Source organism: Nanorana parkeri, unplaced genomic scaffold (assembly GCF_000935625.1).
Source record: "Nanorana parkeri isolate BGI_ZX_2015 unplaced genomic scaffold, ASM93562v1 scaffold84, whole genome shotgun sequence".
Lineage (NCBI taxonomy): Eukaryota > Metazoa > Chordata > Amphibia > Anura > Dicroglossidae > Nanorana > Nanorana parkeri.
In genome coordinates, this window is record NW_017306352.1 from 1,934,101 (window position 1) to 1,950,296 (window position 16,196).

Here is a 16,196-nt window from a genome sequence, read left to right on the forward strand (position 1 = left end):
CCAGAGGAAAATTCAATTTATAGAAAACACTTTCCTTTTTCGGAAAGAGCAAGTAATTTCTAAGCATCAATTGTTTAATTAAAAGTTATGCTTCATGATTGAGAACATGAAACAAAAATAAAATAGGTGTTATCCAAAATTGGCAGCAAATGTTGAAATAAACCAAAACTCTATATTTATATATTGAGTTGGCTTGAGGTTGTCCTGAAGGATGGACCTATATAAGAGTCTCTGGTGGCTGTTTGTCAGCTTAATGGTACAGAATGCATGAAGCTATATGTATAAATTAGATCTATTTTAGCTTCTGAACTCTGTGCGGTCCAGGAGTTGGATAAAAGCATCCTCTGCCCAGAACAATGTGAGTTATGGTGCTTGAGTGAAAGGTCACATCTTTAACCACCAAGCCACATCTTTGGAAAAAGATAAATATTTTAATAAATGGTTCTAGTAAAAGCAAGAAGTGATGAGATTCTGCCTCAATGTGATGGAATTATCTGTAGCAGAGTTATAAAATAATTGTATTTCTTTCTATGACTTGAAAGGGTGAGAGGTTAATACATTCCACATAAAGAGATTGAGCACAAGTCCATATACCACAGAAGGAAGAAGTAAGAGGTGTCGCATTTATGCTAATAAATCCCTTTTTTTTTTTTTTATTATCCTTCAAGTTTATTCTGCAAGATTGAAACCAGTTGTGAAAACCTTGTGTGGAGCCTGAAGTTGAAAGCAATTAGATTGATAAGAAGTGTAAAGTAAACATCACTTCAGGCAGACAACATAATAGACCTTTAATTATTTTTCTCTGCAGTTTATTTGGGCTGTCTGATCTTTCTGAATGTTAGAAGTTCAGTGCAAAGGTTAGACAGACTAGGAGTGATGGTCTGGGGTAAGAAACTGCTCATTTATCTAGCGGAAAGCTGAATAGTCATTACTGCAGCCAGGGACGTCTAGGCTCTTTAACACTTTTTGTGTAACACTAAGGTGACTATACTGTAGTGTCAGGACTGCCATCTGGGGCCATTTTTAAAAAATCTTGTGATAGTTGCAACATTTTAGAAATCCGACAACAGTACCAAACAGTCCGCAGTAACAAGGTTTCTATTTACAACTTGCAGAACAGGATTTGATTAATAAGAATTGATGTGACTCATACCTTTTTCTATATTTGAAATAAAACAAATAGCTCTTTCTTTGCTCAAACAGTCTTCCGTTAGGTGCCATGTCTACCTTAAAATATTTTTGTTTTAACTGGCCTTCGTTTGGATGAACTATTCCTCTATTGGAGCCAAATCCCTCTGTTTCGCTCTCTTCCTCCTCTCTGGTCCCTCAGTTTGGACTGATGTATTGACCTCCTAAAAAAAAAAAAAAATTGCTTGCTATTTCACAACCAAAAACTATATACTGCGCTAATTATTTTATACAACTTGTAAATGACTGCCCTGAAAAAAGGAATCCTTCTTGCTTTCAGAAAATCACTTTTTGTATATTCATTTTTCCTGGTCAGCATAACATGAGGTCCTGGCATAGACATGTCCTTGACCTACATGCTTTAAAAGTGGTTTACTAAAACTGGAACAGACAGAATCTGGAGTAGATGTGCATAGCAACCAATCAGCTTCTGTCTCCGCTTGTTTAGTTAAAGTGGCATTAAAGTAAAAAATGGTTTTCCCTCCCACCAATGTTAATGTCAGCACTTACCTTAAATGATGTCTCTTAATCCAATCTTCTTCTTTCTTGTCCTTTTCATCTGTCCCTCCAGCGCTACGGCGGGTCTCCGATCCAGCGCTGACTCCTCTGAGCTTGCTGGAACTTCCTGTCCCACATTTTGTCTGCATGCGTCCATAGACTTACCTTGTGTCTCGCCTCGCGTCCCGGCCGAAAATGTGATCTGTGCATGCGCCCGCCCCAAAATGCTTTGCGGCCGCCCAAGAATTTTTAAATTTTCGGACGGGAGTGCATGGGGAAGACACATGTAAGTATTAAACCTTTTCAACGCTGTTTTTTTTTTTTTTACACTTTTTGCATATATCTACTGCTTGCTAGCAGTAGATATATGCAAAAAAAATGGAGGCTTTAATTATCCTTTAAGAGTTAAATCTTAAAAATACATTCAAGTCCCTTACCTATTAACAAAAATTTATCTTATGTGTGTATCACTCGGCTGTAGGTCTTCAAATCATCTCGGAATTGGTGCTGACGCTGTCCTTTCTTCTGGAGGGTGGCTACTTTTGTTCCCCATGGTCCCTGTATGTGTTGTACATTTGTCACTGCTCCATGCTCATGGTTTGTTAGCTAGTTTGTATTAAAGTTATAGTCTATCACGGGAGTGAGCTTGGAGCGGGATTATGAGTATTCATGGTCTGCCACAAGGCCTCTTCCTATTTGGACATTCATGGTACATTTGTATTAGATGCCCTTGCTGTTTTAACTGACACCTCCTGAAGGAGCAGAGGTGGCTAAGGGGTCTCTGTAACTAAATGTATCTATGCTGACAAATTAAAAATGTAAATCGTATCCAGTCTATAAGTAGACTTCGTATTGACTCCCTGCTATGACATGAATACTGTATAATCAGCAAACTGTATTTGACCCTTCACGAGCTCTTGCTTAAACCTTCAATTGCTATGCAAATTAGTGGCCAATCAAAGGCACAACGATAGTGTTAAATGCCATTAAACTGTTCCAGGGTGCAGAAACAGCTATTGATGTATTTATGGTAATTGCTATGAATTCTTGACTAATTTAAAAGTCTCCATTTTATATGAAAGAAAATTGCAGGAGTGCCTGCTAAGGCAGAGAAGCAAGAAATAATAAAATTATTAAACTTGTAAAATATTTATTTAGCAGGGTAGTATTTAGCAGCTATTGGAAATAATCTATTTGCCTGAAAGAATTTCCCTTGAGATGGCCTATTAAAATTCTTATCCATGCTTTCACATTATACAATTTTTTTGGCTGTAAAATTGTTGGCATTGTGCATGTTACCTCCGTTAAATGGATGTAGTCGCTATTTATGCCTGAGATTTATTTTCCCTTAAACGGAAAATATATTTGCTTGCACATTGCACTACCAGAAATGTGGTCTGTTTATTTACATTTGGACCCTACGAACAATCTGTAGGTTCTGCTTAAAGGTGGGCAATGCAGATTTTGGGCAGCATATTAGAGACCACATACCTGGCTTTGATCCAGTGGCACTATTTACACATTTACAAAGCCCTGCTTAGTAGATATTACTAGCCACATGATAGATAAACCAGTAAGCCTCCCTCCAGCCTGACTTGGGTAACGGATTGACACACTTCACCTTCGATGTGCCGTGATCCTCCTTCATGCCTCTATTTAAACACATTCATGCTAGGTACACACCTAGGCGACTGAGCTGGTGAGCGGTTTTCATGCAGTTATCGCGTGTTTTCGTTTGTGCAAATGTTTTTTTTAAAGACGCACGGTTTTCAATGCAAAGAGATGTCTATGGGACCTAAACCGTGTCACAACCGGCCGAAAATAGCTCTTGTACTTTTTTGCTCGACAGGTGATTTTGTCCGCGCTAGAAACTGCAATGGTGTGAACAGCCTCCATTGACTTTAATGTGAATCTATGTTTTGCGCGATAGTGCGACTCAATCCGCTCGATAAATCGCCTAGGTGTGAACTTAGCCTTAGCCTGTTCAACCTGTTCACAGCGGAGGAAAGGGCCTTCCTCTGTTAATGGGCTGAATGTTTTTTAGGTACTACTAGTTTTTTGCACTTGTAATGATGGTGTTTGATTCACAGCGATCGCCAGGTAGAAACCTACTATATTTGGCACAATATGACTGTGATCTGAGCGGTTCAATGACCGCTCAGATCACAGCTATTCAGGAGCCCACTGTCTACCTAAGTGAATTGTCTGAAGTGCCGTTTATAAATAGCATGCCTGAAATACATGTCCACCTCCCCACTATTTTTTTTTTTTTTTTAATATAATACAGCGGTGCGTAGGTGGTCAAAAACAAAGTTTGAAGTCAACAAACCAAAGCAAACGGAGGAGGACTGAATTTTTAGTTTTTTCTTTTTTAATGCTTCTTTATTTTTTTAGTGATTCTTTAATTTTTGTATTACTACTTTTTTTATACAACTTTATTGCTTTCACATGGAGGGGCTAACAAGCCCCCTATGTGATAGACAATTTACATGACAGATCCTCTTTACGAAGACATCAGGGGTCTCCAAGACCCCCAATGTCACCTAGGGACCCCCAGAGAAGCTGATGAAGCAGAGACCTGCTTCATCAGCTTCTGTAGCTGGAAAGTGACACTGAAGGTATATTACATCACTTCCTGCATTCCGCGACTGGAGAGGAGATCAAAGGGAGTTGTGTACTGAACTCCCTCTGATCTCCTGTCACAGAGCCGTGCCGGCAATGGCAGTGACAGCTGCTGGTAATACAAGAGATTGAATGTAAAGCGGCCGGCCGTGTAATTACAACGGCAGGCCGGGAAGCTGCTCGTCGGACGCCGCCGTCCTCTCGTCACAGACGACTGGATTTTTCAAGCCATGTATGTGTATATGTGTATATATATATGTGTATATGTATATATATATACATACATACACACGGGCAGCATCTTTCCTTATTACATACTTGGGTCCTGCTTTATTCTTTGCATTGGTGCACAATAGTTGTGTTTTACTGCTCCCTCTTAAGGTGGCCATACACTCTACAACCATCGCAAGACTTTAGTCTTGCGATGGTTGTAAAGGGATTAAAAAAACGTACGATCTGCCTATCTTGGACAGGCAGATCGCACTCTCGATCATCGCAAGCCCGCCCTCCTGAGGGGCGGGCTTCCGATGACCGCAATGCTGAGCGGGCAGTGTGCGCGTGCGCACACCGGCCCGTTCAGCATTTATCTTCCGAGCACCGTTCTAACCAGCCGAGAATCGTACGATTCCCGGCTGGTTTTCGAACATGCTGGTTCGACGGAAGACGTGCGACCGTACAGTAGAAACGGTCGCACGTCTCCGTTCACACTGCTCGATTATCGTACGAAAACCCGATCGCATACGATTATCGTACGATAATCGTGCAGTGTATGGGCACCTTTACACTACATGTCTATGAATCCATTGTCCGATATGTTATCTCAACAGTAAACATGCTAGATATACCCTGCCTTGAAACACCGGAGCTTTATTTTCGGTAATTGGGGGCAGCGCTCTTTAAATTTGTAGATTGCTTTTAAATGTGTACATGTATAAAAGGGGCATCTTAAATAACATTTCTCACATCTTTAAAATTTTCTCACCAAAGTTTAGGAGAAGTTTTGTCAGTTTTTTATGTTGTGCTTTATTTACTCAGGGAGTCAATTCTTTAAACAGATGTGTGTTAAGTGATAGAAGTCACAAACGCAAAGGAGGGTTTTAACTGGGAGATAGTTACTGGAGCAATGGGAGGCATGGGTTGAGTCTCTGGCTGCAGATGCAAAGCCTGGAGTGCAGATGCTAGTAAGGCTGCCGGCTGAAAGCATACTTTGCTCAGTGTGCAGGTTCTGAGTGCAGGCTTCACTAGCTCATGGAGTGTAAAGGACACTCAGCTTGGGTGGTGACAGCTTGCCCCAATTTAGTTTATATGGGAGAAGTCATGTGATGCACACTGTGACGCATTACATGGCCAGACAATACTGGAAGAATCCGGAAGTGTCCATGGCCACAGGGAACAGAGCAGTGCAGGAGCATGGCAGGTCAGTGATCGTGAGAAATACAGATATTTATAATCTAAGAAATAACATTATAAGTTAGTAATGGGACTTACTGTTTTGGGGTCACCGACTGTAAAATGTATCATATCGGGTATGGATTATGGAATGCAATAACATAAGTGGTTGTAGCCCATTATACTAGTGTTTTAGCTGTACAGACCTATACGGTGGGTAAAATACAAAATTTAGCTCCTGTCTGCATTTTGTTTGGGTCTGTCATTTTGAAAGAAAAAGGTTCTTCAAAGCTCTAGACATAAATCCGACTGTGTGGATTCTGGAAAATGTACCAGGCTTTACAGACTGTACAGTTCTATCAGATGGTAATGACACTTACACCAACAGTCAAAAATGTACCCCCTGCTGTGGGGACCTAATTTTAAAATTTTGATAATTTAAGTGCTGGTACTGCAACTATATTTTTCAATACTAAACCTAGTTCTTAAGTTTTTACTTCTGTACTATACCTGTACTGAGGAAGAATCGTGTCTGCCATTGCTGACCTCTTGAAAATCCTAGTTACGTAGTGATCACGATGATGTGTTGGCTTCAGTATTTTACTGATTTGGCGCAGATCAGGAGTTTTGCCTTGACACTATCTTATCTGCATGCTTGTTCTAAGGTCATGCTTGCGCTAAAGCCAGAAGCATCCAGGCAGCTAGCATTTTGAGAAGGAGGTCTGTGATTGCCGTCCCTGTATTTTGCTCAGTAGAGATTTTCTTTGATGGCTACAGCATCCCTTATGACCTATTGCCCACCCAGAATCAAATCATAGACCGCACAATCCTTCAATTCTTTCAGCCAGTGAAGGAACAATTTCCTTTGATCAGAGTGACAGCTCCACCTACTTGATTCTGGTGCTGGCGATTGAAAAAAAGCTTTAATTGCATACTGCTGATACATACAGGCTCAGCGTGTTGCACATTCACTCAAAATGTCTTGCCTTTCCTTCTAAGTCAATGTTCAGTTGTGTAGGTATATCTGAGAATGTACTGCTTCTGATGCTCTGAAACACTTGCTTCCACTCTGTTAATTCCCACACAGCCCAATTGTCACAAAAGATGCTCTAATCTCTCGGATCAGTTTATTTTATATTTTATCAGTGGAGTCCCTCAGACTAGCATCAGCAGTAGTTGCTGCTGCCTGTGGTAACCTTCCTTTGCTCTCATTTATTTCTCGTCCAAAAACTTGTCCACAGCCAGATTGATTTCAGGACATCAAGCCTTGTGTAATGAGCCTGGCATCCTCTATGGAGAGGTTGTCATTTAAGTACTATCTGCACAAAGCATCTTGAACTTGACAAGCCAATACTAATTAATAAGCTGTGTCTGTGCTTTCAGTAAATAATGGCAAGAGGATGTGGGATTCCCTGCTACTTCATAACATCATAGCAAACACTTCTTTGAGATCATGGGACCAAAATGGAATTTAGATGGTGAAAACCACTGGCTAGGTTCTTGTTTTTTACAGTCCATGGTGCTCTGTAAATGTGTTCCCCTTTATTAGAGGAACTCCAGTCCAAACGATCAAGTTGAAACAAGCAGTTTCCTACTATTTCTGGGTACAATAATGCTCTACAGTACAACAGGGTCACAACCATTCTAAAGGTTATTGTCTAATAGTTTTCTTTGTCTAGAAAGCAAAATATACAGAAAAAAATTATCTATTATTTAGAAATTTCCCGGGCAAAGGGTTTTGTATTTGCACTTGGTACATCTGTAATCATTGATAGTAGTATCTGTAGTAGCACCAATATGTTGCATACATATCAGCAGTGAATTGCAGTTCTCTAAGACTTTATTAGAATTACTGGTAGGCAAATATTTGGGGTCAGAAATATGGCTTCCAGTCCCCTTTAACAGTAACACATATTGTAAATCTGTGCATCACTTAGTGAAACATTGAGGGTTGTGTTTCAGTCTCTGGAGAAGGAAGGGAGCAGCCATTTACCTGTATATAGGCATATACTGTGGTAAGAGAAATGCTTATTGGTAGAAGTATCCAAGAAAGCCAGTAGCTGATTTACCCAACATCTGTACCCAGGCCTATAGGTTGGCCTGATAAGTTATAGATCATTGATTTACCAATCAGTCTGAAATCAGCTGCACTGGATGTCAGTCATCTCATATCATATCACTAGATGGCTTTGTACCAGCAGATAGCTCAATGCCAACTGTGGCAGTAGCTCTTAATAATCAACATGTAGAACTGTTGTAAAGATTTGACTACTGTGTCAGGTCCTGTTTCACAGAAATTTGTGCATGACATTGTAATACTTATGTGATAAGAAGGTAAAAAATAAATAGAATATATATATATATAAATATATATATATATATAAATTTTTTTTTTTCTTAACTCTCACCATTGAGGAGGTGAAATAACATATTCAGTTTGTAAATGTTAGGAGGTAACTGTTGGCTTAGGAAAAGTTCAGTGATAATGTTAATGACTTAGAGGAGTCAACTTTATAAATGACACGATTAAAGTTTTGTAGTCTGAAAAATAATAATAATAATGTACCACAAAGCAATGGGAGATAAAAGAGTATAATAGATACACCTCCCCATAGAATTTCACTCAGGACATGAATAATCAGGCATGCTCTGTTTCGTACTAATACCAATTAACTTTTCCTTTTGACCTCTAAGGTTCCCCAAGCAGAGACGTCGGGCCTTCATTAGGCCTGAAGAAATCGAGCTCATTAGAAAGTCTGCAGACAGCGGTGGCCGAGGTGACTTTGAACGGTGACATTCCTTTTCATCGCCCACGCCCGCGAATCATTCGAGGACGAGGCTGCAATGAGAGCTTCCGAGCTGCTATTGACAAGTCCTATGACAAGCCACCTGTTGATGATGACGATGAAGGCATGGAGACATGTAAGTTATGGCCCGTTCTTCCAGATGGGAGGAAAGGACAAAGTCATTCTGTGATGATTTTGCTTTAAACATTGTGAGCAGATTGATGGTTTTAATTGAGGATGTCCCTTTCCCTGTCCTGTAATGAACATCTGACACATTTATTTTAATCCTAATAGACCAATATATTATATAAAGCTTATTACCAGAGCTTTCATCAATGTGCTGCTTGGGGCTTTATCTTCTGTATTTAACAGATCTTGAAAGTAGCATTTGGATCTGTCTAGATGTGTATGTGCTACATATAAAAGGAAAGGCGGAGGGTCACTGTAGCAGGACATCAGGAAAAATGTCTTCTGGGTCATTGTCATTTTCAGAAGGGGAGACTGTAACTGAACGCCTCACTCTCTGGGTCACTACAGCTGACTTAAAACATCCAAAGGAAAGATGTACACTAACGTATCTCCCCATGTACTTCACAAAATAAGGTCTTGCTTTCAATCCATGTTAGAGGCCAATCATGTTGGAATGGCATTTTGTTTATATTTTTTTTTTCCTTAATTACAAGGTTTTAGAGGCACTTAATATAGACAATGCAAAGGTTCATCCAGCTGTCAGCTGTGTTCTCTATTCACCATACAGGGCTATTGCCTCTACACACAGACTCTTGTATGAGCCTTTAAATGTCTTAATGTAAACTAGTAGGAAATGTATATATTTGGAACTGATGTTCCTGCATTGAAGCAATCATCCAAAGGTGCCAGCCTTTTTACAGTCCTGCAGAATGTTGCCACCCCAATCTACTGAAAGCCATTGTATAGGCACTTCCCCTTCTGTAGCCCATAATTCAGTGCTCAGTACTTTAAAGAACCATTGAAATGCTTGGGCCTTGACACCTGTGAGATGGGGGCATGCCAATGCTTCAGCTTTTAGTTGGTATTCTGCATATATTTTTCTGGTGTCTAGCCGAGCTTGGAGGATCAGCATATGAAGCGTTTGCTTTGTTCATAATTTATTTTTATAACACAACACTTTGAGGCATGCTGTTCTTGCCTTCCATGCGGTCCCCCCATCACCCTTTTTCACCGCCGGGAGCCCAAGGAAATAAGATGCAGGATCATGGGACCTTACCATACTGTCACCCACAATATAGCACTTTTTGTCTAAGCACTCCCAAGGAAGAGGGGACAGAGCCTGCATAGCCCCGCGTAATATTTAGCCTTTTATACAAAGTCTACACTTACACTGGAGTTTTTATGGTCATAGGGAGCGCTGTCTTACATTGTCTACTATAAGGGGGAATCTGCAGTTTTCCTACTTGTTGCAAAGTACAGATTCATTTTAACTTTAGCACTTGTTTGTTTTATGTTTCACATGATGAAAACTACTACATGTTCTTCCTTTCTTTACCCAGACATATTATATGGCTGGAAATGATACAAAGCAGACCTTATTACTGCTTATTTCAATTTTTTTATGTACCAATGTACCCAATTTAGACAATTGATTTTTTTTTTCCTGTAGTAGAATTACTGTGATTTTATTGAGGAAAGTTCAATACAACGGTCCACTTAATTGATTAAACACATAAATACCTCACAGAGTGCTCCACATCTAAGGCCATGGTATAGTGGATCATTGCTAGAAACCTTGAAAATACAGGCTTTTAGTTCAGCCAAGAAATGCGGGATACTGCATCAACCTTTCCTACCTTCCCCCAGCTACTCTCCTCTAGATTGTTCTCTTTATATTATTTTCTGAGTTTAAAGCTGAAGTACAGGTAATCAGTAAATGCAGTTGAAATAGATATATGTGAACTTTTTTTACCTGCTAAATGACTGTGATTGTGTTTTAGTCAGTCTTGTGATCCATTCAACCGATTGAACAGTACACTCAGGTCATGGTCCTTCTTGCTAAATATACTGCAGTAAAAATACACCTGTCATGAGTGAACTATCATAGGTGTATATGACTTCTTCTGAAAATGCATGTGCTAGACTGTCATGTTCATGGTCTGGCTTCATTCAGTTCTTTATAAATCATTGGCCCTGACATGCTCGGACCTATCATTTAGAAATATTGAAGCTGGAAAATACTGTATACCACTGTCAGCCTGGTGAAGTTTTAAAAATAGCTCAAAATGTAGTGAATCCTATCGCACTCCATACCGGATCAAGCCCACATGGAAAGTTGGGGGTGCTGGAAGTGAGTACGGATGCCTCCGCACATCAAATGTAATAAGCCAAAAAGTCACTCGCACTGTGTAGCAAATAACGGTCAATCCCCTTTATTTACCATCGTGATGTCACATAAAGCAGCGTTTCGGAATCGGGCGGTCCCTTCAGGCATTTCATGTATTGGTGATCACGCTTTTTGTTTGCCTGAAGGAGGGACTGCCAGGTTCCGAAACGTTGTTTTATTTACGTGACATCATGATGGTCAATAAAGGAGATTGACCGTTGTTTGCTACGGAGTGCGAGTGACTTTTTGGCTTGTTATTTTAAAAATAAACACACAGGAGGGGAATTAACTAATGGAAATATGTTTATTTTGGGATGTTAATATTGGCACATTTTCTGTGTGCAAAATAACAATGTTAGGAGAGTGGTTCTATGTGGGGTTGCACCAGCCACACCAATCACATTAATGTCAGATTGTGCGAGCCAAAATAGTGAATCTCTTGCCTCAATGTTCTAAATTAAAAAAAAACACTTCTACAGTATAGACCATTTTTAAAGTGGTATGAAGACTGTTAAGAGGAGGGGTCACCACAACGATCAGCATTGCAGCAAGCAGAGGCGGAAGAGAAAATTTAGAGTGATCCCAGCACAAGATTACCTTAGATATGCACCATAATTGTGCGTGCCGAAGTAAGCACACTGGCGCAGAACCACCATGTGGCAGATTAACAAAATTGACTCGTATCCCTTTATTTGTTGCAGGATTCTCTGAGTAAGCAGGCATAAAGAATTGGCAAATTTTTCGTCATATTTGTTAATCCTCCCCAGTGTTTGCTACTGGTAGGCTTGCTAAACAAGGGTAGTCCTGTGAGCTCTGTTCTATGCCTGTCATGGATTGTGAAAGAGCAGATAACCAATGGTGTTGAAATGCAGCCATTCAAGTCATCTCCATGTACCTTTATCTTTTTGCGAATTGTTCTCATCCTTTGAGGGACATGCAGAATCCGGTGGATGTACATGTCTGATAAGAATTTGATAGTTTGAGACTTTCTGGGAGCAAACAGTATTTCTTCCCTGTAACTTCAGCATTTTTTTTACTTTTTATGTAATAGTTTGCGCATTTAAGTAATACAAATGCATATGTCTGAATGATTAAGCTTTTCTAGTTAAATTATTTCAATCACAAATCTACAACAAATGTTTATTCTGTAACATTTACAGCTTTTCACTGTGTTTTGCACTTAAAGTTGTTAAACCATAAAAGTGTCAGACAATCCCATACTTCCTCCATGAGCCACAATCTGTGCCTCTTGATTGACAAAATTGTTCATTGTGTATTTTGCAATATCTGTGTGTATTTTTATTTTATTTTGAGAGCGGTAAATGTTGCGTCTGTTTCCGTGTATTCAGAATAATTATGTGAAAGTTTTAAAGTGAAATCTCGGCTCTCCAACAGTTTGCAAGGAAATTGAGTTTTCCTGCAGTTTTCCTGGAGCGGTCCTTTGAAGAATGTCGTGATTACTAATGATGAATTGTAATTTATTCATCATTTTCTTTCTATACATTGCACAGTCACCGTTCACAATAGTGCATTTCCCTTCTCCACCCCACAGTATGTCAGTTTAAATGACTAAATTGCATTTGCTGAGGTCAATGCACAATGGGTAGGTTCTGTATGAATGGCAGTAAATTAGATTACATTTTGTCTAGCCATGAATTTCATACAGCAAAACAGCTAAATGTCAGCCTGTGCTGGCCAGTCCCAGCCAGAGAGGTTAGGCTTGTGTAATGTGAGCCTAATTAGCCTGGTCTAAAGGGTAGAGCTAACATGCTGGAAGTTGGCAGCACAAAGACAATGCAGTAAAGGTTCTGACACATTGTACGATAGTAACATTTCCAAATGAGTGTTCCATTAAAAGGAATCTATTGTCTTATTTTTCCTTAGGTATGAAAATTAGCACTTTTTCATTTTCATAATATTGCCCACATTTGTGAAAAAGAGCCAATTAAAATTAATTGTAAAACTTATATAGCTGCTGGTTTAAACTTCTACTGACATCCCCCCAGCACCCCCCTGCGTCTCTCCCCCCCAGGTGGTAGGATTGTATTTGCTTTATCCATGTTATCAAACCATTGACTACTCATCCTTCTGGGGAACTTTCACTAATAATGAAAGACTTGCACTTGGCTTTAGTGGGCAACTTCTAAGGCTAAGAGCACCTTAATACCGGCATGTATCTTTATTTTCAAATAATTGTGGCAAAAAATAAAGACATCTTGGGGTATCTACTTTCCAAAAAAGCTGTCATTTTGGGGGTGTTTTTTAATACCATGACATTTTTATCTAATATGTTTTATACCAGTAAAGTAAGTGAAACTTGTTTTGTTTTTTACTTAAAAAATGTTAGGTCATTGTTTTAAATATAGTAAATAAAAAACAAAAAACAGTGCTTAATAATTATAACCAAAAGGAAGCTCCATCTCCAAAAAATTTCAAATGTATTTGGGTACAGTGTTGCATGACTGTGTTATAGTCAGTCAAACTATCACAGCACTGAAAATGGCCCGGAAAGGAAGGGGGTATGACATGCTGGAACTGAGGTGGTTAAATAATACAGATTAGTATTGTTCTTACCCCAACCTGTGATCAGAAGATCAAGCAGCAGCAGCACTCTAAGCCCATCCCTCTACACTCTGCTCTCTTCGATGTGCAGTACACCTGAGTGGCTTGTAGTGTTTCAGGCAGTGCATTGAGGAGGATGGTAGTGTGCCGGTAGATTAATGAAGTCAGGGCACAAATGTGATCACCACTGCTTTAATTTTAGAAGCAAACTTTAGAATATATTAGTGGGTCAGGTGTTTTTTTTTTCCTCGGAACGAAAACTTTACCCATCCTGTCACTGGAGCGTTATCTGCACCCCTGCAGCTATGTATTTCCTAATGTCCCAGTTTTCGGTGGACAAAAGAATCAGGGCCATTATGAAATCTTGTTAGATCACTACTCTTTCTCTCTAGATACATTTGCTTTGAATCTGTCTTTGTGATTTTTCCATTGCCTTATTCATTATGTTTCATCAACCAGAGAGCAGTCCTTTCTGGGGCAGATTCTGGCACAAAAGACCTTATGAGACCCTCACATCACGTATGCACATGCAGCTTCTCTGAGAATCTTTGTCCATACTTTGGACAACATTTTATGTAAGCAGTACCTGTCAATATTGAAAAGTTCTGGTAATTAATATAGGGTTAGGAATGTGGCTCCTGGAGTACTCAATAAGACATTACTGGTATTAATTATTGTCCTGTAGTCAAAGAATAAATGCACTTTCAGAAAAAATGCACTCGCCCTTTTTTCCCCCTCACCTGGCCGGGAGCCAGTTCTCCTTTAAGAAATGTTTTATTACTGACAGGTGTACTTTTAATAGTAAATGCACATGTAGTGGTATGTATCCATGATTCTAGCATATATATAAACATAGGGCAAATTTTCAGTGTCCAAATCTCAAAACTACCCCGTCAAGTAAACCTGCCCAAAACCGGGCTAATTCAAACTGAGCATATGATGAAAAAATGCATAAAGGGTAACCTTTTGTGAAAGCAACATGTTAAAATGATCTGCCTGCATCCATCATTGTGTCGGTGTTTTGACAGGTGGTTCTCAATTACGGTAACCATAAACTTATGGATTATTTCATTCTAATTTCAAACCTGAAATGTCTGTTCGTGGCAAGTTTACTTAGTGATATTAAAGTCAGATATTTTTATGTTTTTTTTCAAATGCTGATGATTAAATCATTACAATGGATGCTGCACTTTACAAGTTTTAGTTTCCTGCAGAACCAGCTGGTCTCCTGAGCACTGGTCCTAATATCCTGTTTTACGGTGGCTCCTTTTCCTTGCAGCGTCCTATGGAGCCACCCATGTGTGTGCTAGTAAGCTGCCTGCATCTCCACTAACGCAAAGACACCTCAAAGAAAGTCAGTCCCCGCCCCCTCTCCTCCTTCCTCCCTCCTTCAAGCTAGTAGATGAACAGCTGCTAGAGACTGCTCTGTCTCTTGTGATCTTGCACTGGACAGGAAGTTCAGGGAAGCTTAACAGAGAGTTGGAGTCAGCTGTTTGGAAATATGATGACTAAGTTCTTGAGCAAAAATGTAAAGACATACTTTGCTGGAAAATGCATATTTTGTTTTTTTTTTGTCTGGATTCATTATTGGAAAACAAACTCAGTTTAATATTACTTTAAGGTAAGGATCCGTATCACACCCACTTATAAACAAATAAATGCATAGTGAAAACTGAAAGTCACACCCAAAAATACTTTCATGTAAATGTTACAGTAACTCAGAATGTGTCCTTATAGAAAACATGATTCCCCTTTAATGTTTTGTGCCTTTAGGTTCCTGAGTAATCTGCACAATCCGCATTGTAGGACAGCAAGCGGCTGTCAGTGTGCTTGAAAGAACAGCTCTGTCGCATTGAGAGTTGTGACATCATGCTTGGTTATTTGCTCTTTGTCTGCTTTCCTCCAATACACAGAGAACAGTGCTTTGTGTTCCGTAGAGCCCCAGCTGGTTGCTAAATTGGCTCTTTACATTTGGAAGGTTGAGAAGGCCTAAGAGCAGCAGATTGTCTTGTCTTGGGTGTCTGGTCCCAGAAAGCACTGAGCTTGCTCTTTTCCTCCCTGGAATTACCTGGTTCAGTCAAATGTTCCTCTCTTGTGCATTATCAAAATGGATGCTGTTCTGGCTCTGTATGTCTCTCAGGGTCAGTTAGCTGGCAGTATTGAATGTGTGGGTGGAGTGTTCTCCAAACACTTAAAAGTTATAGAAGTCTGGGCCACATTAACTCCTCTCCTTGTGTCTCCCTAGAACAGAATCAAATTGCTAGGTTACCTGTTTTTAGAAAGCTGAAACTTTACGGGAATGGGTATACATTATTTCAGTGGTGCTTATTTAGAAGATAACACAACAGTAGTTGCACATAGCTAGGTAACTTTGAAAAAGAGTTGGTTCCTGTCAGTTGATGGTAGTATCAGTGGCCTGTAATTATAACATTATAGAGTCATGAATAGACCACCAACATCTGAAGTTCTAATTATAGCTGCAGAGAAGGTGGGTGTCATAATTGTTTGGAAAACAAACAAAACATGTAAAAAAAAAATATGTACTAACAAGGAAAACAAGAATAAAAGCATAATTTGGCAATAATCCTTAGTGACTGTCCTAGTATGGACGTGAGTAGGAGAATGCAAATAAAACAATCCAGAGGATCCGTAAGTGAGCAGAATCACACTGGGGCCCAGCCCTGAAGAAGGGGGAGTGTCCCTGAAAACGTGTTTAGCTGTGTCAGTGTGATTCTGCCAATTGATGCCTTTACCCTTGCTTTCCTTGTGAGTACATATATATATATATATATATA

At 39.6% G+C, this 16,196-nt stretch overlaps 1 protein-coding gene across 6 annotated transcripts in view; it reads left to right on the forward strand.

Moving 5' to 3' along the window:
- PARD3 (par-3 family cell polarity regulator) overlaps positions 1-16,196 on the forward strand; it is a 535,067-nt gene that overhangs the window by 329,460 nt on the left and 189,411 nt on the right. For all 6 annotated transcript variants that reach the window (XM_018552327.1, XM_018552326.1, XM_018552321.1 and 3 more), the window contains one exon: positions 8,392-8,619. In XM_018552327.1, coding sequence (XP_018407829.1) covers positions 8,392-8,619 — 228 coding nt within the window. The remainder of the gene's footprint in view (positions 1-8,391; positions 8,620-16,196) is intronic.